Genomic DNA, 22235 nt, shown 5'->3' with positions numbered 1-22235 from the left:
CTCCCTAGTCCAATCTAGGATAGGGGGGGTACCTTTGTGGTCTACCTAAGCTGACCTCCCACTCCCCCCTCTCTCCTCCCTCTCCTTCAGAAATTCCCAAACGAAGGCCAGCTCAGGTCAAAACATACTTCCATTATCGGCGGCACATAACCAACCCCCCTTTCCCATCAGAAATTAGAATTCATCTGGAGATGACTTTGGAATGACGATCGTGCGGGGAGACTGATAGGCCCAAAATAAGGGCGATAACAGCCATCGCGTTCCATGGCTCCCCTCCCCTTGTACCATTACGGAGGGGAACTTTATGAACTTATGGACAAGTTATCAAGTTTATCTTTGGCCTACCACAGCTCGTTAGACTGAGTTATATTCACGTTGGAAATTCCCGTTATCGCGGACCGTAGAGTCCGAGGCTGGCCTAATCTAAGGTACTCCCTGTAAACCATAGATAACTTCTCCCCCTAGAACCGATGGACATGACGACCTCTGGAAGTCTCGAATCGAAACATACGATGGGACAGCTCGCCACTCGCAGTCAATATCGCATATGGAATAGCACCCTAGATAACACATATTGCATATCCAAATCACATCGCACATCATGTTGATGGGGGTCGATGTCATTGTACGCAAACGCAAACCCATTACGGAGTAGGTCGGAGTCGGATGCCGTCTCATGTTGATCGACCAGACGAGCAATCCCTGAAAAGAGTAATTTGCCGAACATGCCCCCAAAAAGCGGACCACGTTGCAACTCCTAGAATCATAGGATCATCAATGATCATCATGACGGGAGGGGGGGATGAGTTCGCCCCGAGGGGATGGAATCTACAGTCTATAGGATGGAGTAGGCCGTACTACGGGGTATCCCATGGGAGACGAGGTGCGGAGTTATCTAGGATAGACCTGAGGAAGGCTATCACAGTCGCCAGGATATAGCTTTTCTCGGCGCGTTTGAGACTCGACCCGCGACTCTGCCAGTCTCCGTGCCGTGCAGACCTGCATCGAACCCATCCAACCTAAATGACGAAACCCACCTGCGTCGACTTGCCTGCGTCGGCGAAGGTAGGGAGGGGGGGCAGGGAGGGAGGCAACGGCGACGGCCGATTGAAGGGACCGAAGGGGAGGGCTGTCTGTAGCCACCACCAAAACTGAGTCGTGCACGCCATAGAAGATCTGGCCCCTGCAATATATTGCGTGTTGACGTGGATTCGCCATTCGGCGGACCATGATCTACCGCGATCACGATATAGCTTCACATTCGTACCAAAGAAGAAGAGGGGTGGTCGAGATCACATCACCGAGGGAACGAAGGAGGGTTGAGGAAGCTCATCGCGTGATGGTTGTGAAACCACGTCATGAGGGTAGCGAGTCGTGCCACTCAGAGAAATGCCTCGCCCAGATGCAAGGACAAACCTTGCAGGCCCTCGCAGGGGGCGGTCAGTGGAGGGCTAGAACTCCTCCCTTCACCGCTGGATTCACGGCACCGGGAGAGAGAGTCCGTGGGCTGCGTGGGTGTCCAAACACGGGGCAGTGTGGTTGGGAGAAGACCATTGTACATTACAAGTAGACCGGTTGGCTTGCGTGTGGTGGTGATGTTTACTCGACCGTGGCAGTGACCACGGGGAAGCCCGCTCCACACTCAGACTGCTGTATACATAGATACATGTACGGAGTACCTGTTGTAATACGTGTCTCTTTTTTTGGTTTCTTCCCCCCTCCCCGTAAGGAGGGAGTCAACGGTCCACTGGATCGGATCAGCAATGCTGATGAATCTACAATGTGTACATAAAGTTATCGACATCGCTGAATGGACCGAACCCCGCAAAGAGGTGGACTGGGTCAGACAATATGTGTCTCAAGAATCCGCGCGCCAGAACTCAGCATGGGCGGCACCATGATGTGTAACTGGGCGCTACTCGTATCTGGTACTCCGTACCTCGGTCTTGTACCATAGGGCAAAGATCGTGCTCTTCACCCTGTTATCTTGCTTGCTAAGTATAGTGGGCGCGTAAGGTAGCCGATACCAAAGATAGCGGCGGGCGATAGGAAGATAGATGGGGCCAAATCGCATCGTGGCTTCGGCCCCATACTTTCCCAAAGGTTCTCATGCTGTGGTAGTGGCAGTAATCAACAGCTTTCGGGACAAAGCCTATGCAGTACATTCAGTACCTGCCGGCAAAGAAACTCCGGGGCCTGCAGTAGGGGGCCAACTGGGTCACCAATCATAGGGGATCACGCCATGCCCCATTTATCGCGTCATGCAGCCTGGAAATAGTGCTTCAAAAACAGGCAACCATTGGCTGTTGCCCCAGACTCCGCTGCGCAGTCCACCGGATTAGGTTTAGTGCGCCACCTGGATCCGCCCTCGGCCGCGAAGAGTTGTTGGGGGGGGGGGAGAGGAAGAGGAAGAGGAGAGGTGGACGCTGCCCCTGCTGATGCAATATGCTGCTCTCACTGGAAAAGGTGCAGAAGTATACTCGGGACTCCGTACTGCAGGTCCCGACTGGACTTGTTCTGTTTTGGTGTTTAGGGGGAAGTGGTGTGGAGGAGACAACCATGGATTGGTCTGTTGCATGCAGATCAACAATGGTGATATGGCGATAGACGGTACTGCTTGCTGCCCAAGATAGAGTCGCTGAAGTATACTGTATTGTAGGAACTATGGAGTACTACTCCTTCTCCTACTCCGTACACATAATGGAATGGAGCGTACAAGAATCCTGTTGCCATATGACATGCGGTGACATACTGTAGGAACTCCCAGCATCCTAACTGGGTTTGGAGTGACGCCGCCCAAGGGTCATGGAATGTCTGGAAGGTTCATGAAGATGGCAGCCTCGGGATTGCGTGGCGGTATGGGAAAGGCCGTTTCCATACAATACCGAGTGCAGTAGCCCGTGGGCCGGAAGGTTCCAATGGTTGTGAAGGCTATGCTGATCAGAGACCCACTGAGGACGGTTCCATACGTGTATGGTAAGAGTAATAGACCCACTGGGGACGGAGTGAGTACACCATCCGAGTACTCGTAGAATATGGGGGACCCGTCCAGGGTGACTCAGGTTGTGGTCGTGACTGCCGTGACTCCTGATCGTCCCTTCCCTCTGTAACTCTCTTAACCGTTCCTCGACGCTATCTCCTCTTTCTCTTTCTCCTTCTCCTTCCCCTCCATCATCTCCTTTCTTCATCCTACTCTTCCCCTCGTTCCCCCCTCTCCTTCACCTTCCGTCTCCTTCCACTTCTACTTCGCCACTCCTCCTACTCTCATCCCTATACGTCTTACCCAGGACTCCCAAGCGCTCTGCCTACTGCGATCTGCCAACCACTTCATATATCGCTTGATTCGATACATTTTGAAGAGCGCTCATCTCCCCCGTATTGGCCCGTTCGATTCCATTTGTTTCCTTCTGGAATATACTCTCAAATCTGAACAAATATCTCTTCGTCATCGCCTGTCTACACTCTCGTCAAGTAACGGCTCGACGATTCAGATTCGTGTTGCCTTCGTCCCTGCCAACCCTTTACGAAGGCCTTCATCCGTGGATCTTGGATACTTATCATCTGCGCACAACCGACTGAACAACAAGCCTGTTGTCCAGTTCGGGAACCTGGTCTTGAGTACTCCGGCTCTTCCGCTCTTCGGAATATAAAGGCGCTCCCCCAGGATCCCCATCCGACTCCTTCGACTCGAGAATCTTGCCTATCAAGCTTGATCTCCTCGGTTCGATTTGTCACTCGATTAGAATTCTTTGTTCTCTTCGATTTATCGTCTAAATTCTCCATTTCTTCAATCGGCCTCCTTCATGACTCATTAATCTCAATAACTCCAACCAGAGTCCCGGCCGCTCCCAACCTTGAACCCGGTGTTCAAAGGCTCCTTTCGACTTCTTTGCTTTATCTCCTTTCTCAATTACGATCTTACGCAGCGAAAACTCAAACTCAAACAATTATCTTCGGTTCCACCGTTCGTCTCTTCAGGCCACTCTTCTCAACCTTGCAATCTTGTCAATCACCAACCTCTGTCCATTCCTTCGTGACACATCCATTTCTTTCGTCCACTGTGCGGCTATATCAACATCGCCACCCAACAAACGAAAACGACATACAAATGAGCACATAACGGTCTTTACACATTTTCCTTGAAAGCGTCATCACCCACCCGGGTACACCACATTCAACCGCGCCCTGCGCTGTCTCGTCTTTTCACCTTTCCTTGTCTATCTATCAACTTTCTTCACCTCCCGTATATTTTTATGATACATCCGAGTTTTCGAAATCCCTCAGCTCGTCCCGATTTCGACCTCACCTCTGAACCCTCTCGCCGTTGAGATTCAGGCCTGAATTCTTCTCTTCTTGACTATTAATCACCCTCATAAGCCTGGTTGCTGTTTGACGCGTGCCTTCCACGTGTGTGCTTTCGAGCGGTTCATAGATTTTCTCTCTACCGTCGGTGCCCTTGCTCTTTACTCTTGCATCGACCCATTTGCATACTCTACCTTCCACTTATCGTCTCTTCTTTGAGATATATCACATCATGTCATCACAAATGGAGTGTCTTCGGGACAACTTTGAAAAGGATCGCATCCTGGATGGTCGTTTCCGCACCATTGCCCCTCTCAACCATGGATCATTCGGTATGGTCTTCTTGGCCGCGGACACTACGACCGGTCAGGATGTTGCCATCAAGTGTTTGACTAAGAATGCTGCCACTGACCCTTCAACTCCCTTCCCAATGGATGATCAGTTCGAAGAGTTGGAGGCCCACCGCCGCTTTGGTCAACATAAGAACCTGGTCAATTTGATCCATTCTTTTGAGACCGATGCTCACATGTACCTCGTTTTAGAGTACTGTGCCAACGGGGATCTCTACGAGGCCATTCGTCACGATCGTGGCCCCCTGGAGACCGAGCATGTCCGCGATATTATGCTTCAGCTTCTGAGTGCCGTCGAATTCATGCACGCCAACGGCCTCTACCACCGTGACATCAAGCCCGAGAACATCTTCCTGATGTCCGACGGCTCGATGAAGCTTGGTGATTTTGGCCTGGCAACCCGTGAGTCCTTGTGCCACGAGGCCTGTGTCGGAAGTGATCGTTATATGGCTCCCGAACAGTACGAGCCCCACTCTGTCGGGTATTCTCCTGCCGAAGCCGACATCTGGTCTGTCGGCATCTGTTTATTGAATATTTTATTTTCTCGCAACCCTTTTACTGCTCCCACGGAGTCTGATGTTCTTTTCTCGGACTACGTGCGCGATCGCCAGTCGTTGTTTGACATTTTCCCCAACATGTCTCAGGATACTTTCGAAATCTTGACTCATGCGCTGGCTATTGACCCAGCGAAACGGTCCCTGTCGAATGTGCGCGATGGCATCTTGCGCGCTGTCTCCTTCACCACCGATGACGAGTCCCTTGACGAGTTCTGTACTGAGGATCGCGATATTGTCACCGCCAGTGCCAACCGTGAGCCTCTCCGCACGCCCTCTATCCAGAGCCCTGCCATCAACCAAGGTGATTCGTTCCCATGGACCCAGATGCTCAAGTCAAGCCCTGCACCGGCCTCCCGCCAATTGTCCGTCATCCCGGACAACGAAAGCTATACGGAAGATCTCTTCCCACCTTCGGAGGTCGCGGGTACATCTTGGTTTTCGGCCCACCTCGACACTCCGTCTATGGCTTCTGTTTTGGACTCGGCGATGGGTGAGTCCTTCCGCTCCTTCAATCATCTGAAGGCTCGGGGATCTGTCCTACCTCGATCCGACCCGGTCCCTATAACCGGCTCCCTCCCAAGTCACGCCACCAAGCCCCTTCCTTCCCTGTCCATGGTTTTCGGTAAGAACTCCAACAGTGATCAGATTTCCAAGAGCTGGAGTGATCTCTGGGACGAGGAGGAATCGGAGAATGAGGACGCGGCCATCCAGCAACGACACGAGCAGAACTCTCGTAGCTGGAGCCAAGAAAGCCGGAACCAAGAAAGCCGGAGCCAAGAAAGCCGGAACTCGCCATCGAGTCCCCTGTCCGAATTGCGCGAGCTGGACTCCGCTCTTCCAAGTGACGCTATCCCAATGGAGAATCAGCTCAGTGCACCCCGTGCCATTCAGCCCAAATCCTTCGAGATCGACAGTGATACCGGGACTTCCAGTAGCACGCCCGACCTCTTCACCAGGACTCGCCTAAGAAATCCAACCTGGATAAGTGGTCACAGCTAGGTGACAAACGTCGCAATTGTCAGACTCGTGAGCTCTTCGGTCCCCAGCGATCGGCGAACAACTGGCGACGCGATTGGGGTCTTGGCTCTTCTGGATTCGACCATGGAGGCCGACCTAAACGTGAATCTCCCCCGCTCGACCGTCGTCGTCGACTGTTCATGGAAAAAGATTGGCGCCGTGACAATATGGAAGCTTCTAAGCTTCCTCTTGCTCCCGCCAAGTTCCCTCTCCACTACGACAGCAGTCTCGATGACGATCTTGATCTCGTGGGCGGATGGCATGACCTCCACCTGTAGCATAATTATATGCCTGTGTTCCCTTCTCAATCTCATCATTGTTTTTTTTTCTCCTATTTTCGTCGCCCATACGTCCTATTGCGCAAGTTTCTTTCGATTCAGTTGGGAAAAAAGTTCAAAAATGACCAACAATAAACTAATCGGCAATTGTTTCTTATCACTTTCTGTTTTCGGCTTTGTTTGCTTGCCGGTGTCTCCTGCTCTCCCAACCGACGAAGGCCCTCGCGTCTATGTTTTGGTCGACTATATCACCCACCGGTCCGACCAGATTTTCGTTCTTCTCTTCTCCCCTTCATGTACTATACTGGGTCATGGGTGACAGAGTGTACGGAGGCGCCGAGCACCAAAAAGACTAGAAGGCGGAAGGATTTGTTTTTGGGGAGGAATTTCTTTTTATTATTATTGCATACGGACTAATGCTGCGACTGGGGAAAAAAGGCAATCTGTGGCCAAGGATGAGAATGATGATGTGGAAGTGCTGGAAGGAGGATGGAAATCCGGTCGTTGTTCTGTTTGACAAATGTACCGAAGCCAATCATGTACTGTAACTAGCCAAGACTTGTCAAATGGGAAACACCCTCCGTGAAGATTGCATTGTTCCTTTACCTAGTACCTTGTACCTTGAACAAAGAGTTCCTTGAGACCACCATTTTTTCCCGGTCGTCTCAGCCTTGGTGGGTCTGCAGTAGCGTCGGCACTTGTGCGCCTGCGTTGCATCGCGCTCGCACCTTGAGCTTGAGCTTGAGCTTGAATTTACCAGCTAGAAATAAAACCTTAGAAGAAAATGTGAATAGCACATATGACATAAATCAATTATCACTCACAATTATTATCATACAATCATCCCGTAAAACCTCCAAGATAGCTATAGTTGTAGTAACTACATCAACGCAGTTCAACCGGCGGTGAGGCAGGCGGTGACCCCGGGCCAACCGTTGAGATGCCACCAGGTCCACTTCTCGCATTCTCACCGAGGTCGGTCGCTTCGCTTGCTTTCCAACCTCCAAATTAGTATTCACCGTCTCTTCAATATCGCCAGCCCCGATATCGCCCCCACTCGATCCTGAGTACCATCCCGTCCTTGTTCCCCCTCATCCGCAACTCTCGTCCTCACCTCGTCCTCGTCCCACAAAGATAGCGTCCAAGTTCGCGATTGGTCTCGCTATCAACTCGACGATGCGCTTCTCATAAATCAAATTTTCTGGGTGCGAAATTAGCCACAAGTACAGGGCTACATTCACCGGGTTATCGGACCATTAAACAGCAAGAAATAAAAACCACCGACCGGATATAACGCGTGGCTGGGGGAAGATAGGGCCTCATCGTATCACTGTGCAGAGCTCTTCTCGCCTAGAGTGACACGATGGTAGCTGTGAAGCTGGGGTGGACACACCATGCTTCGAAAATTATAATACCAGCGCTTCTAGTAGCGGGAACCTTGGCTACTCCGGAATCTAATCAACGCCCTGGCGATGCGGTGGCGACAGGGAATACATGCCCCGCCAAAAGCGTTTGGGAAGCTGAGGCAGAGCTCTTTCAGGGTCCTGTATGCTTAGAGACTCGCTGGGGACGGGGCCGAGAGTTATTGCAATCCGACTCAGCAGCGTCCGGTATCGTAGGAAATGATACTACCGCTCCTGATTCTGCTACAACACCCGAGGAGTCTACAGCGGCTGCAGTGGCACCGAATACAGAGCAGGAGCATGATGCAGACTCCTTGCTTGATAGCGCGAGCTTCCTTTCGTTCGAAGATTGGAAGAAACAAAATCTGGCTAAGGTTGGTCAGTCGGCTGATAATGTGGGAGGGAACCGACGATCCGTTGGAGCTGGGAAGGACACTCAACGCCAGCCGGGAATCAATAATGTGCTGGACTCATTGGGAGACGACGGAGAAATTGAATTAGACTTTGGTGGGTTCGGTGAGACGCCGGAGGCGAGTCCAACAGCCTGGGGGACACCAATTCCATCGCAACATGCGGATAATTCAGAGCGAGGTGCCAACCAGGATGCCCAGGACAGGGCACAACACAAACGGACATATCGCGCCGAAAGGATGCGGGCGTAACGTGCAAAGAGCGATTCAATTATGCGTCCTTTGATTGTGCGGCTACGGTGCTCAAGACGAATTCCGAGTCGAAGGGCTCGTCGGCCGTCCTTGTCGAGAATAAGGATAGTTACATGTTGAATGAATGCCGCGCCCAGAATAAATTCCTGATTCTTGAGTTGTGCGATGATATTTTGGTGGATACGGTGGTGTTGGCGAACTACGAGTTCTTCAGTTCGATCTTCCACACTTTCCGGGTCAGTGTTTCGGATCGATATCCTGCGAAACCAGATCAGTGGAAAGAGCTAGGAGTTTACGAGGCACGAAATACTCGCGAAGTGCAGGCATTTGCGGTACAAAATTCGTTGATCTGGGCTAGATACCTTCGCATCGAGTTCTTGACTCATTATGGTCATGAGTTCTTCTGTCCCGTCAGTTTGATCCGCATTCATGGCACAACGATGATGGAAGAGTATAAGCATGATGAAAGTCACGGCCATGCCGAAGCTGAAGCTGAGGCCGAGGCCGAGCAGCCGATCCAGGAAAGCCAGCATGTTGATGCACCGGAAGCTGAACAAGTTCAGCCTCAAGTGGAAGAGCAGCCTCGTGAGCCGAATAAGGCGGAGAGATGCCCTAACCCTTTTACGGAGATCGAGGCAGTCCTGCTGGGCCTTTCTGTTGAAAGATGCGGTCCCGATGAGAAGCCGCCTGTGCAACCAGCCCAAGAAGGCACAACTTCCACGGGACGGACGGCCACTCCGTCTAATATGAACACTACCGCCATTCCAGGGGACAATGCACCTGCGACAAATTCAGGCTCTGTCCCGCCCAAGGCTGCCGAGGATGCCAGGAAGGCGAGCGACTCTCCTAAAGTGGTAACATCGACACCCGATGCTCCAGTCGCAGCCGCAGAGCCGGCGCAGCAGGATGCTACCGTCGAAAGCACAGGAAAATCAACTCCGAACTCCAAGGAGGACCAGCAAAACCCGCCTGCTGAATCCACCAGACCTTCCTCAACACAACCGCCCTCTTCAAACCCGACCACGCAAGAATCCTTTTTCAAGTCTGTCCACAAGCGACTGCAAATGCTTGAGTCTAACTCTACCTTGTCACTACTCTATATCGAGGAACAATCTCGGATTCTTCGTGATGCTTTCAATAAGGTCGAAAAACGTCAACTATCAAAGACCTCCAATTTCCTCGAGAACTTGAATGTCACTGTCCTGAGCGAGCTGAAGGAATTTCGTGAACAATACGACCACGTTTGGAAGTCGGTCGCTTTTGAATTCGAACACCAGCGCCTTCGTTACCACCAAGAAGTCCATTCGCTCAGTGCCCAAATGGGTGTTCTAGCCGACGAGCTTGTCTTTCAGAAACGAGTCACCGTGATTCAGAGCATAATGGTTTTGTGCTGTTTCGCCCTGGTTCTGTTTTCACGCGGCTCGGTGAGTAATTACATGGAGTTCCCGCGTGTTCAGCGGATGGTCGCCCGTTCGTATAGTTTGCGGTCCTCCTCCCCCATCTATGCATCCCCATCCGCCAGCCCTGGATCTACGCGGCCGACTTCCTCGTACCGAGAGAATGGTGGCCACCAGCGGAACATTTCAGATACATCATCCTCCCAGGATAGCCCCGCTAGCCCGAATGTTGCCTATATACCGCCGACACCGACCTCTGACGTGGATCGGGAGTTGGGGGACGACAAGGCTGATTGCGATCAACCCCAATCTCCCGACTCGATGACATTACCTACACTCGGAAGCCCACATTACCGGTCGCATAGTACGCCACCTGTATTGAACGGTCATACGACGGATCTTGACCTGAATGGGGCAGAAGATGACGGGATATTATCGTCCGAGGTCCAGGCCTCGACACCCTCAGACGAAGACCCGCCACGAACGTCATAAGACTCGATGATCTTTCGAGCCCATTTCACTGGCCCTGGCCCCACAGAAACACCAGGGGCTTCCTGCTCCACGTTGGCTGGCCCAACACCCATCATTCATGTCCCTCTAATGTTTGCCGAGCGCCGCATACTCGTATTTTTGTGCATTTGAGGTTCTTCTCATAAATAATCTATTGGCGTTCTCTGGGGGTTATTGTTTTATTTTATTTTTCATTCTCATTTGCATTCTCCAGGGTTTCTTTCGCTTTGTCTCGCCCTGGCGAGTGTTATGTTTCGGATGATTACGATCAGATTCCCACTGTACGATGTGAACATGTACTATTCAAATTCATGCATGCTAATCGAATTCTCCAACCAACTCAAATTATAAAGCAAACAAATAAAACGGGTAGCGTAATTTGCTAATTTGCCCCAGACCTCCCCCCAAAACAACAAAACCCAGAGGAATGGTGCGTCATCCCCTGGCCATCTCCGGGGCTCGCGTTGCCAGGCCAACAATCAAGCCGCATTTTTCATCGCTCACCTGCACCAACAAGCCGCACGTTTTTTCTTCTTATCCGATCCACACTGAATCCCATCTCTCTTCATCTTGCCATCTGCACTTCGCGTGAAAATCAGAACTCAAGAACGATCCCGATTACTCCAAGACCCTTTATCTCCCACTCATACTTCCTCTCCCCGATTCAAAATGGACGCCACAACACACGCGCAGCCCCTCGCGGATCGCCCAACCAACACCCACCTGGCCAACGTCAATGCCAACGCCGACAAGACAGATCTCAAGTCTACGGATCTCTCATCAATGGAGCAGCATCGCCAGATGCTGCAGGATAAGTTGGAGAGCGGCGAGAAGTAAGTTCATCTTGAGACGAGCCGAGACGAATGATCGCAGTTCAGTCCGATGATGGTGCTAATGCCGTGTCTAGACAACCAACCGCCTACGTTTCGCCCTCAGACGACATTATGAGCCCCTGCACGAAGAAATTGAGCGATATCAAGGGCAAGCGTTTCAAGAAGTATGTCGAAACCGTCGATGATGTCAACCCTAGGAGTCCAGGCTAATATTTGTTTTGTTTTTCTTTAGTGCTGGCAAGCCACAGTCACTGTTCGCGAAGCTCGGAAAGAAAAGCTATGAGCAATCATCCGCCGAGCAAAGCCGGACAGTCGAATAGACGGCTGATCCTTTTGAGATGGAGTCTTTGTCGCGGATAGTCGACCGTCTTTCATCCGAACTTCTCGTCCTCTATTAATCTATACTTTGGGCTCCCATCTCTGTGACGCTGGTCGTTCTCGATGGAACGGCCCACCACCCATGTGGTATTGGTATATCGGAGGTTGGGTTAGATTGGATGAGGAGTAGACTCTGCGACCGTGGCTCTTCTCTTTTGTTTGTGGTTTCTTTTGTCATGACCCGCAATGTCTTCTGTTATCTTCACCTGTGTGATTCGACTGGTTTTATGTTCGATCTTTCTTTCTTTCTTTTGTGTGTGTATTCGGGGGTTTCAGGCTACGGAATTCTGGTAATTTGTTCCTTCGGGACTGGTTTAGGAGCAATTGGATATGTGATACATGTATTGAACTGGACCGGGGGTGTTTTGAGGGGTAGCATTTCTTTATTTCTTTTTTATTGCGTATTTCGTATTCCCAAGTTAAGGCTGGAGATCTGCCCGAGGTCAGCTCACCTACTGAGCTTGCCGTCGGCAGCCCGGCTAAGTATGAAGTGGCCAGTTGCACTATTATGGAAGATTTCTAATCAGACCAAATCAAATGAGCAGCCCATACTTTGGCCTCGCCCGCTTTTTACAAACTAAAATCCATCATAGCCGAAGATGTCTCTCATTGATGGGGTGGTGTGGTGTCCAAAGGGTCTAAAGTGGTCGTTGGGCCGAGGCAAAATGCCCGCGTCGCTCGGCTTTCTCCACACCGCGCTACTCCGCAATCCTCGATGGGCCAACTTATATTCAGCGCTGCAGCCCCATTACTCGTACAGCTCTTTCACTCCCCCATCAACTCATCATGTCTGCCTCAACCCGTATTCCTCCTATCGCCCAGCCCTTCGTTAGCGAACGGGCTAAGAAGACCCTCGACCTGGTAACTTCCCTCTTTCCCTCTCCATCCCGACATCTCGGGCTTCGATATCCGATCTCAAGCTAACACTGCCCCTCCACTAGGTCGAGGAGTTTGTCGAGAAGGACTGTATCCCCGGTGATGCCGTCTTCTCTGCCGAGCTGGGCGAAGGCGAGAAGCGGTGGCAAACCACCCCCGTCATCATGGAGCAGCTGAAGGAGAAGGCCAAGAAGCTCGGCCTGTGGAACATGTTCCTGTCCAAGACCCATTTCAAGCAAGGTGCTGGCTTCTCAAACCTCGAGTACGGCTTAATGGCCGAGCTCCTCGGTAAGAGCAAGATCGCTTCCGAGGCTACCAATAATGCCGCCCCGGATACTGGTAACATGGAGGTGCTGGCCAAGTACGGCAACGATGCCCAGAAGCAGCAATGGTTGACTCCCCTGCTGGAGGGCAAGATCCGTTCTGCTTTCCTGATGACCGAGCCCGATGTTGCTTCCAGTGATGCCACCAATATTGAGTTGGAAATCCGCCGCGAGGGCAATGAGTATGTCCTCAATGGATCCGTAAGTCTCTCCTCGCCAGTCTCTCCCGTCATTCCATATAGAACCATCTCTGACGTATGATCCTTTACAGAAATGGTGGTCCTCTGGCGCCGGTGACCCCCGCTGCCAGATCTACCTGGTCATGGGCAAGTCCGACCCCCACAACAGCGACACCTACAAGCAGCAATCCGTCGTACTGGTGCCTGCTGGCACCCGCGGCGTGACTGTGCACCGCATGCTGCACGTTTACGGCTACGACGATGCCCCTCACGGTCACGGCCACATCACTTTTGAGAACGTACGCGTTCCCCTCTCCGCCATGGTCCTCGGTGAGGGCCGTGGTTTCGAGATCATCCAGGGCCGTCTGGGCCCCGGCCGCATCCACCACGCCATGCGCACCATCGGTGCCGCCGAGAAGGCCCTCGAGTGGATGATCAACCGTATCAACGACGATAAGAAGCAGACATTCGGCAAGCCCCTCGCCTCGCACGGCGTTATCCTGGAATGGGTTGCCAAGTCGCGGATTGAGGTTGATTCCGCTCGCTTGATTGTTCTCAATGCCGCTATCAAGATCGATCAGGGCGATGCTAAGTCTGCCTTGAAGGAGATTGCTCAGGCTAAGGTTCTGGTCCCCCAGACCGCGCTGACTATCATTGATCGCGCTGTTCAGGCCTACGGTGCTGCTGGTGTTTGCCAGGATACCCCTCTTGCCTACCTCTGGGCTGGTATTCGTACATTGCGGATCGCTGATGGTCCCGATGAGGTTCACTTGCAGCAACTAGGTCGCAGGGAAAACCGCTCGCGCAAGGATGCTATTGCTGCTAAGTTGAAGTGGCAGCGTGAGGAGTCGGATCGACTGCTTCTGGCTGCTGGTTTTAAGGCTAAGAGCCACCTGTAAATAGACCTGTGATATTATAGTACCACTTGCTTGATGCGGGGTAGTTATTACAAAGTATGAAATCCAATTATGAAAGTCAAGTTCTACGTTTGAAATTTCCTCCGCTTCTTTTTACTTTTACTTTTACTCTTACAGTCGTGATAATTGGTCATAGATAAGTAGATTTGACTCGTACTAAACGGACCCCCAAACGCCTGCAAATGTCTAGAGTAGTTTCAAAAAAATGAACATGACTTGAGAGATTCGTATCTCCAATATCCTGCCAAAGCGTCACAATGCCTTTGTGCCATGGAGAGGAGAAAAGAAAACATGAGCACATAGCTGATATCAAAACGTGAAAGAAGAGGGTTCATATGTCCATCGTGAAAAGAGCAACGAAAAGAAAAAAAAGCAAGGAAAACTTTTAGTTGTAATCTTCGTCGACAGGGTTATTGCGCACATGCTTGGCCCGCTTCTTGTTGGCCTTGTTATGCTTCTTGGAGCCGGAACTGCGAACCTCCGAAACATCGATACCGCGCTCCAGCGCAATCATCATGCGCTCCTTGCGGCCCGTGACGTTTGTGCGCATTTGCTGGCCTTGATCGGTATACTTGTGGTTGAAAGGCACGCTTAGGCGGCCGGCCGAGGGTCCGGTGGCAGAGCCGAAGAAACCGGTGTCAATGTTGCGGGAGCGTGCACCAAATTCGTTTTTACCGGCAACAAGTGCGGAAATGTCGGAGTCAACATCGGCATCAAGGTCCACGACCGAACCGGCGAGCATGGCTTGACGTTTCTCTGGGAGATGGGCGACATCGTAAAGCTCTTGGTTGAAGAGGTTAGGGTCGATGGGTTCTTCGTTCTCGGGCCGAGGAGGAGGGTGCACGAAGAGAAGCTTTCCATTGACGTAGTCCTTGAGGACATAACGGGCAGCACGGGATTCATCGGGTTGACCTAGACCCTGTGTCGAGAAACCACGAGCGCGGGCATAGGAACGAAGGATATCACTCGCAGTGGGAATGCCAGTGCCTCCCTCCTCGACGGGACGAGTCCTGATCTTAACACCGTAAACTTGCTCGATAAAAGACTTCGGTACACGTTTGGCGACCAGGCCAGCGGGGCCGGTGAACTCGCGCTGCTGGTCGATTGGCAGGACGCCGTTTACCACGAGGTCGGCCTTGGTGGAGGCAAAGTTGGGGAAGACCAGACCGGGACAATCGCACAGCATGATCTCTGGGGACAGGTACAGAGTCTGGAAGTGCTTGGTCTTACCGGGGGTGGCGGAAACAGACACCTTCTTGGCACCAAGCAGAGCGTTGATGGTACTGGACTTACCCACGTTGGGGTAACCGACCAGACCAATAGTGGTTTTCTGCTTCGACTCCTCCGAGGGATCCTGGTTTTGAGGAAGCGTCTCGGGGATGTGGGCGAGGAAAAGTTCTTCCAGTTCCTCCACGTCTAGGATGTGGGCACCGAGGGATTGTTCGGGGTCAGCCAGTTTAGCGGCAGCCTCATCCTTCTCTTCTTTCTGCTCCTTCTCCTGCTCATCGGCCTCATCAGAAGCCTCCTCATCGGCATCGTCTTCAACGTTCATCTTCTGTGTGGACTCGGCAAGATCCTCCTCTTCACTGTCGGACTTGCCTTCCTCTTCCTCCAACAGCTGAGCCTCCATTTTCTCCTTGGCGAGATGCGCAGAGAAGAAACGGAAATTGATGCTGTGCTTCTCAAAATAATCGGCCCAGGCCTCTCGTTGCTTATCGGTCAGCATATCGGCCTTGTTGACCAACAGCAAGTTCTTCTTGCGGGGGTCAATCTCCTTCACGTAGTTCTCCAGATCCTCCGAGCGGAACTGGAGCGGGTTTCGCGCATCGACAATCTGCACGATAAGATCCGAGCGCTCAATAACACGCCACAGTTGACGCCAAACCTCCAAGTTTCGCTCGAAGGGGGTCATCAGCAGATCCTGGTTCTCCTGCATTTCCGCCAATCCACGTCGCCAATTCAACAGACTCTCACGCTCCGCCATTTCCAACTGCGCCGGGGTGGTCGTTTTATCCCACTTGGGTCGTCGGGGGACCGTCAAGCGAGCCTTGTTCTCTTTGTGCTTCTTGGCAATATTCTTCTCTTCGGAGGCAGACAGGAGGTAGGGGTTCTTCTGGTCGGAGTGGATGATCTTGACGTTGCTCATTTTTTCGGCGGTGAAATCAGTACCTGCCAGTTCGGCAGTGCTAAGGAACTCATCGAGGGCGGCCTGCTCAGTGATAGAGCGCATCTTGACCCAGGAGGCATCTTCGGAGGCGTTGGTAATATAGGTTTCGCCGTTGATACCCTTACGCGCGATGGCGCCGTTGTGCGAGGCCTTTTTCTCCTTGGATGCTTTGCCTTTGCCGAAACGATCGTTCATCAGACTGTTGCCCAGCCCGACGGAGTTCTTGGACTTTGCGAGCACCATGGTGGATGAAGTATATGGTGCAGCTCTGAATGGAAAAAGTGGTGGAAGTCCAAGATTTGGAATATAACCCCGCCTGAATAATTCAAAAAAGATTTAGGCGGATAAGATAACGCTTAGTAATATCTCATCCCATACCCTGGTACTAGTCTTGTTTATTCGTCTAAAGTGATGTTTACACTAAAGATTTCATTTTCTAATTTTCAAATATTGATAATAAGGTCCAAGCCCTATATTTGAATATTTTTAATTATTTTTTTCTTATCGTAATTCTGTGGAAATTCTCATGTCCGTTAGGTCGCCACCATTTGAGGACCCGAGGGGTTCAGGCAGATAAGCCACACGTGACATGGTATCTATCCCACTTTTTTCGTTCGTCCAGGGAAAAAAATCCCAAAGTCCAACACCGCCAATATGCCGCCCCGCCAGTGGATGTACGTGTTACGAAGCTATGCGCGATTGAATATATTGTGCTAACCAACATCTAGCGACAAGAAAAATGCGAGCACATTTCAGCTCTTCCACCGTTCCCAACTGGATCCACTGATCCACGACCCCCAAGCGGATGATCGAGTCCTCCATCACGTCTCTGGCCCTACGCCGGTCCCTTCATCGGCCTCAACAGCATCTCAAAAGCCCTCCCGTAACCTCTCCGAACTAAAGTCCGAATTCACCGAAGATGCCATCCGTCGCAACGAGGGAGAGGCCGCCAACTATGGCGTCTACTTTGACGACTCCCGGTATGATTACATGCAGCATTTGCGCGAACTGGGCACTGGTGCCGGTGATGCACACTTCGTGGAGGCCAAGCCTGAAAAGGGCAAGGGCAAGGTCAAGGGCATGAGATTGGAGGATGCGTTGGCGCAGGCTTCCTTGAACGATGGGCCGAGTGTTGCGGGGTCCGAGTTTGGCGATATGCGCTCAACCGCGACATCCTACGTGCGAAAGCCGACATATCAGGATCAGCAAGCTGTTCCCGATGCCATTGCTGGATTCCAGCCCGATATGGACCCGCGTCTACGAGAGGCCCTGGAGGCCCTGGAAGATGAGGCATTCGTCGATGATGAGGATGATGATATTTTCGGCGAATTGACCAAGGGTGGTGATGAGGAGATGGAGAAAGGAGATTGGGAGGATACACTTTTTGACCACGACGAGGAGGATGATGGCTGGGAGTCAGATGCGACAGAAAAGGCGCCAGTGCAGGTGGACAGCACTGAAGATGTTGACCCCGCTGAGGACCTTGAGCCCGGCGAAATGCCTGAACATGACCGCCCCGCTCCAGACCTGAACCCACAAGACCAAGGATGGATGAACGAGTTCGCCAAGTTCAAGAAAGATGCTAAGTCTGGCAAGGCTGCTGCCCCCGCTCCTCCTACGATCGCTCCCTCTGAGCAGCAGACGACCGCATCCACTGCTTTCACGGTTGGTGGAACTCCCATCCGCCGCAAGAAGCGCAAGGGTGCTCTGACCAACCCCTCCGCTTACTCTATGACTTCGTCCGCATTGGCGCGTACTGAGGGACATCGCCTTCTGGACGACCGGTTCGACAAGGTTGAGGCCCTCTACTCCCTTGACGAGGAAGATGAGGAATATGACGACAGCATGTCCATGGTTAGCGGCATGACCGGTGCCACTGGCATGACTGGAATGTCTACTGCATCCTCTCAAGCGCCTAGTCTCATTAATGCCGACGGAGCTGGTGTCTCGCGCAGTGATTTCCACAATGTCATGGATGACTTCTTAGCCGGCTGGGATGACAACACTAGTGCCCAGGCCAAGCGAAGGGGAGCCAAGAACAAGCGCGGTCGCAACGGAAACGAGGCCATTGGAATTCGCATGCTGGATGAGGTTCGCTCTGGCCTTGGACCCGCTCGGTTTAAAGAGGCTGCCAAGGTCCCTGGACGGGCCTAAATGGATCCACGCTGAACTGCGATGATACGACTTTGAATGGAACTCCCTGTCATGAAAAAAAGGCGTTTGGTTTTTTGTTAAACTTCGATTTGAAGATATTTTCTATGCATATTTAGGCCTGATATACCTGGTAGATCAAAAGTTCTGTCTTGATGATATTGATATCTTTATTCCTGATTGAGTATACCTTTCAGGGCGTCCCACGAATTAATACGCAAGTCGTGAAAGTCAACGAGCTGGCTTTCTTGCGTTTCATCGTAAAGCACGGCAAGAATTCCCTCTTTCCGTGATGCTTGTATATCACGAATTGCATTGTCCCCGAAGTAAATGAGATCCTCCGAGTGAATTTCAAACTTGTCAAGCATCACGCCAAACAGCCCATCCACTTTCGAACAACCTGCCTCATTCGTAGTAACCAAAACATCAACGTAGGGCTCCAATCCTAATTCCCGGATCGTCCATTCCTGGGCATCAGTAGGACCCTCAGTCACCACGACGATCTTCTTACCCCGCTGCTTCAGAGCCTGGAGGAAAGAAAGGGCGCCCGCTTTGAGCGTTAAGCTAGAGCCCAGAGAGGACTTGTAGACACCCAATAGATGTGCTATGTAATGATCCTCTTGGCCAAGCTCATTGATTCCATGAGCTTGCAGTAGACGGGTAAATCTGTCGCGGCGGTAATCCGTGGAAGTACGCCCGTCGGTAAAGGCATCTGCTGTTGCGCTTTGCAGAATTTCGCTGTAGCTTGATTTGAGAGATTCGATGTTGACGTCGGTATGAGAGTGGATTACTTCGAAAACACTCTGTGATGCTTGCGCGGAGGCCTTGCGGAATTCGTGCAAGGTGTCATCGAGGTCGAAGCCAAACCACTTTTTTTGAGCCAGGGTTGATGCGATCGAGGTAGATTCAGACATGATAGACTCGTATGGTCTAATAGTAGACCTGCTGGGATGTATGATATGGATTTGATTGCAAAATTTACTACTGTGAGGCACGGGTGAAGATTCTCGAGGGTAGATCGTGACTAATATTTCGATGGTAATTCATTACGGTATATTTCAATGGCGTGGTGGCCGAATCTATAAGTACAAGCGGGGGAAAGAAACCACCCCTGATGAAATCTAATATACAAAAAATGATACCAGGATAAATTTACAAAGCTCCGCCAACCTTCTCGACAATCCACATTGCCAGTCGCACATTCCATCCGACTCGTCGCTCTGTACGCATCAGGTCTTCCCTGGAGACCGGCGTAGCGTCCTCCTGCAGCCACTTGGTTTCCTCGCCTAGTTTCTGCTTCAGCTCTTGGTCATTTGTAACAACCAATGCGCCAGCCTCAATATCGAGACTGTAGCTGCGCTTTGTGTAGTTGCTACTTCCAACAAAAGTCAGGCTAGGATTCTCTTCACCGGGCAAGGTAATCCAAAGACCCTTGGCATGGTAAGTCCAGCCACCCGGCGTGCCGACAGTTCCACGTCGCCATTCTTTGAGCTGGATGGAATTTGTGGCTTGGGCCGCAGCGACCCTGTCGAGGAATCGTGCCGAGAGATGCGTGTAGGCCGCCGGGAGCATACCTGAGATACCCGAGGACCCGTAGAAACCATTGGCCCAGGGAGATGCAGTCAAGACTGTACCCTGTGTAGAGGACGGAGCTTGAGGGGATGTAGAAGTGCCGGAGATCAGGAGGGAAGAAAGAACAGGGTGGATGTTAAAATATCCAGCAGTGAAGAGCCAGCGAGCTCCGGTGAATGCCGGTGATTGAGACAACAGGCGCAAGATACCACTGACAGCTGGGAACTCCGTAGAAGTGTCGGGCTTCAAGAGAGGAGTGAACTGGGCGACGGGGTATACAAAGGTTTGGCTTGACGTGGATGGAAGAACGGGCTTGTTGTCGTATGCCTGTATGAGCGGGTTCAAGACGGTGGACGAGTAGCTGATAAAATCCTGGGGGCTATCAAGAGGCGAAGGTGCCCCGTTGGCAGTGGGCCAATCCAGCAGATACCCTGCCTTATTATGGGGATCCGGTAGGACCTGGAAACTCAGACTGCAGACCGCATGGTGAATGCGCGCATAGTATTCGGTCAACTCCTTGGAGCTAAATACGTGGTAACGGTCGAGACGATTTGTGAAGTAGTCCGAGGAAAGATTCGCTCTAGGGTAATTCGTTAGTCCAAAGGAACCAACCATCTTAAGTGCCGAAGGCATACATACCCTGAAAGGATGATCTCATCGTCAATTCCATAAAGCTTCATGTGTTGCAAACCCCAACCCTCATTGATTCGACGGGGGATCCATTTCTTCCGTAATCCTGTGAGATTGGGGGTGTGGAACATGCGAATATCAACTCGCTCCGGGCCGTATTCCTCAACGAGAGAGCATAACAATGAAGCGCTGGACGGATTGGGGGTTTCTCGGGTGCCGCGCAAAGCATCAGTGAGGACCGATACTTTGAGGTCTGGGTTGTTGAGTAGGGCTTGTGATAAGGTCTCAATGAGCTCGTGCTCGGTCTTGCCGATATAAAGGGTCGAGAGATAAACACGACGGCGTGCGTTGAGGATTTTCGACTGCAGACGAAATAATTTTGTTAACAATGGCCGGATGGTGGGTGATCATCATGGCAATTTCTGCGGGGCATACCTTTAATGTCGAGTAGAAGTTAGCCGGCGAGTCTAAGATGGTGACCTGCGAGGCTGGGATCTCGAATCGAGGCGCAATGCGATCGAGCTCGACAGTGATACTGCCGAGAGGCGACGGAATTGCGGTAGGGGAAGCATTAGAGGTTGTATGAGCGGAAAACCTGCGATCGCAGACCTTGCGGCGTGCGACTGGACGTCGAATCGCGCACCGAATCGCCTGGCCTCCAATACGACCGAACATCTGTGTACTTTGCGAAAGTTCCAAAGTCCAAGGAGCTTCCAGAGAAACCACAGTTAAACCACAGTTAAAACGCTGGGACCCACCGCAATACCAAATACGGTCCCGGCAGAACTCCAGGGCGGTGAGAACAGTCGTGGGCATCCTCGCTTTCCTCAACGCCGGACACTCGCTGGACCGTCTGGACCACTTTCTCCCTCCATTGCACCCCTCACAATGTCGACCGTCACTCGTACCTTGCGCAACCTGCGCCGGGTTGGCCTGAAGGTTCGCTGCCCGCTATTTTCTTGCGCATGAACCTGCAGTACTAATAGATTGCTACAGGATTATTTCAACCAGATGATGGTATGATTGAACGCCGCGGGAGTCGAGACAAGAGCTGGATATCATGGATCCACTTACTAACCGGGATACTTGTCTGATTTTTACAGTACATCGGTATGGTGTTCCCCCGCAGTGTTCTGCTTGCTTGGAGTGGTTGACTAATTCGCGCTCTCTCATAGGTGATACCAAGGCCGGTACTCTGATCGGAACCGACCGTTTCGGCAACAAGTACTACGAGAACATGACCGAGGAGCTTCCCCGTAAGACAAATGCCCGATGAGAAGAAACGAGGAACTGTCGGCTGCGAGCGATTCACTAAATAATTTGTCCCCGCATAGTCCGCACACGATGGGTCGATTACAAGGAGCATGAGTACATGCCCTGCCAGGTCGAGCCCGGCTGGTAAGCACTACCCGATGAGAACGCATATGCGGCGTGTGCATAGCTGCAATCAGAGGCTAACATGGATCGCAGGCACGCCTGGATTTCCTACATGGTTGACGCTCCTCCGACTGCCGACAAGCTCCTGCAGCCTGGTCAGCGCACCTGGGAGATCCCCGAGCACCGTCCCAACCTGACTATGAGCCGTGCTGCCTTCAAGACCTATTCGACGTGAGTGTGAACGATGCTTTTGTGTTAAATTTTGTCGTGTATCGGCTAACTTTCAATTTACAGTACCCGCCCCAAGTACTCTGCCTGGGCCCCCGTTGCTGCTCCGCGGTAAATCAATGATTTAT

At 51.8% G+C, this 22235-nt stretch overlaps 9 protein-coding genes across 9 annotated transcripts; 6 read left to right on the top strand and 3 right to left on the bottom strand.

The window, feature by feature from the left end:
• Window positions 1-4534: 4534 nt before the first annotated feature.
• N7509_011880 (putative serine/threonine protein kinase) lies at window positions 4535-6504 on the top strand (the record flags this gene model as incomplete). Its single annotated transcript, XM_056636517.1, has 2 exons — window positions 4535-6140; window positions 6209-6504. The coding sequence occupies 2 exons, from the start codon at window positions 4535-4537 to the stop codon at window positions 6502-6504; spliced, it is 1902 nt and encodes a 633-aa protein (XP_056482547.1).
• Window positions 6505-7867: 1363 nt separating this feature from the next.
• N7509_011879 (Sad1/UNC domain protein) lies at window positions 7868-10458 on the top strand (the record flags this gene model as incomplete). The annotated part of the gene is given in 2 exon segments (XM_056636516.1): window positions 7868-8498; window positions 8510-10458. 2 exon segments carry the CDS (start codon window positions 7868-7870, stop codon window positions 10456-10458), a joined length of 2580 nt encoding a protein of 859 aa, XP_056482546.1.
• Window positions 10459-11145: 687 nt separating this feature from the next.
• On the top strand, window positions 11146-11629 carry N7509_011878 (Spo12 family protein; the record flags this gene model as incomplete). Its single annotated transcript, XM_056636515.1, has 3 exons — window positions 11146-11309; window positions 11384-11473; window positions 11542-11629. The coding sequence occupies 3 exons, from the start codon at window positions 11146-11148 to the stop codon at window positions 11627-11629; spliced, it is 342 nt and encodes a 113-aa protein (XP_056482545.1).
• Window positions 11630-12473: 844 nt separating this feature from the next.
• On the top strand, window positions 12474-13964 carry N7509_011877 (uncharacterized protein; the record flags this gene model as incomplete). Its single annotated transcript, XM_056636514.1, has 3 exons — window positions 12474-12548; window positions 12629-13087; window positions 13158-13964. 3 exons carry the CDS (start codon window positions 12474-12476, stop codon window positions 13962-13964), a joined length of 1341 nt encoding a protein of 446 aa, XP_056482544.1.
• A 403-nt stretch (window positions 13965-14367) lies between these two features.
• N7509_011876 (ribosome biogenesis GTPase LSG1) lies at window positions 14368-16392 on the bottom strand (the record flags this gene model as incomplete). Its single annotated transcript, XM_056636513.1, has 1 exon — window positions 14368-16392. One exon carries the CDS (start codon window positions 16390-16392, stop codon window positions 14368-14370), a length of 2025 nt encoding a protein of 674 aa, XP_056482543.1.
• Window positions 16393-16803: 411 nt separating this feature from the next.
• On the top strand, window positions 16804-18303 carry N7509_011875 (ribosome biogenesis protein LTV1; the record flags this gene model as incomplete). Its single annotated transcript, XM_056636512.1, has 2 exons — window positions 16804-16823; window positions 16878-18303. 2 exons carry the CDS (start codon window positions 16804-16806, stop codon window positions 18301-18303), a joined length of 1446 nt encoding a protein of 481 aa, XP_056482542.1.
• Window positions 18304-18470: 167 nt separating this feature from the next.
• Window positions 18471-19214, bottom strand: N7509_011874 (HAD family hydrolase; the record flags this gene model as incomplete). Its single annotated transcript, XM_056636511.1, has 1 exon — window positions 18471-19214. One exon carries the CDS (start codon window positions 19212-19214, stop codon window positions 18471-18473), a length of 744 nt encoding a protein of 247 aa, XP_056482541.1.
• A 238-nt stretch (window positions 19215-19452) lies between these two features.
• On the bottom strand, window positions 19453-21177 carry N7509_011873 (CDP-diacylglycerol--glycerol-3-phosphate 3-phosphatidyltransferase; the record flags this gene model as incomplete). The annotated part of the gene is made up of 3 exons (XM_056636510.1): window positions 19453-20452; window positions 20512-20864; window positions 20938-21177. The coding sequence occupies 3 exons, from the start codon at window positions 21175-21177 to the stop codon at window positions 19453-19455; spliced, it is 1593 nt and encodes a 530-aa protein (XP_056482540.1).
• Window positions 21178-21390: 213 nt separating this feature from the next.
• On the top strand, window positions 21391-22222 carry N7509_011872 (complex I NDUFA12 subunit family protein; the record flags this gene model as incomplete). Its single annotated transcript, XM_056636509.1, has 7 exons — window positions 21391-21441; window positions 21499-21519; window positions 21606-21612; window positions 21678-21758; window positions 21837-21900; window positions 21973-22110; window positions 22174-22222. The coding sequence occupies 7 exons, from the start codon at window positions 21391-21393 to the stop codon at window positions 22220-22222; spliced, it is 411 nt and encodes a 136-aa protein (XP_056482539.1).
• Between the last annotated feature and the right edge of the window lie 13 nt (window positions 22223-22235).

The sequence above is a fragment of the Penicillium cosmopolitanum genome (genome assembly GCF_028827165.1).
Source record: "Penicillium cosmopolitanum strain IBT 29677 chromosome Unknown utg000011l:1.0-3548175.0:1.0-3550911.0, whole genome shotgun sequence".
NCBI lineage: Eukaryota > Fungi > Ascomycota > Eurotiomycetes > Eurotiales > Aspergillaceae > Penicillium > Penicillium cosmopolitanum.
Note: the sequence above shows the minus strand (reverse complement) of the source record. Positions and strands in the feature narration are given on the sequence as shown.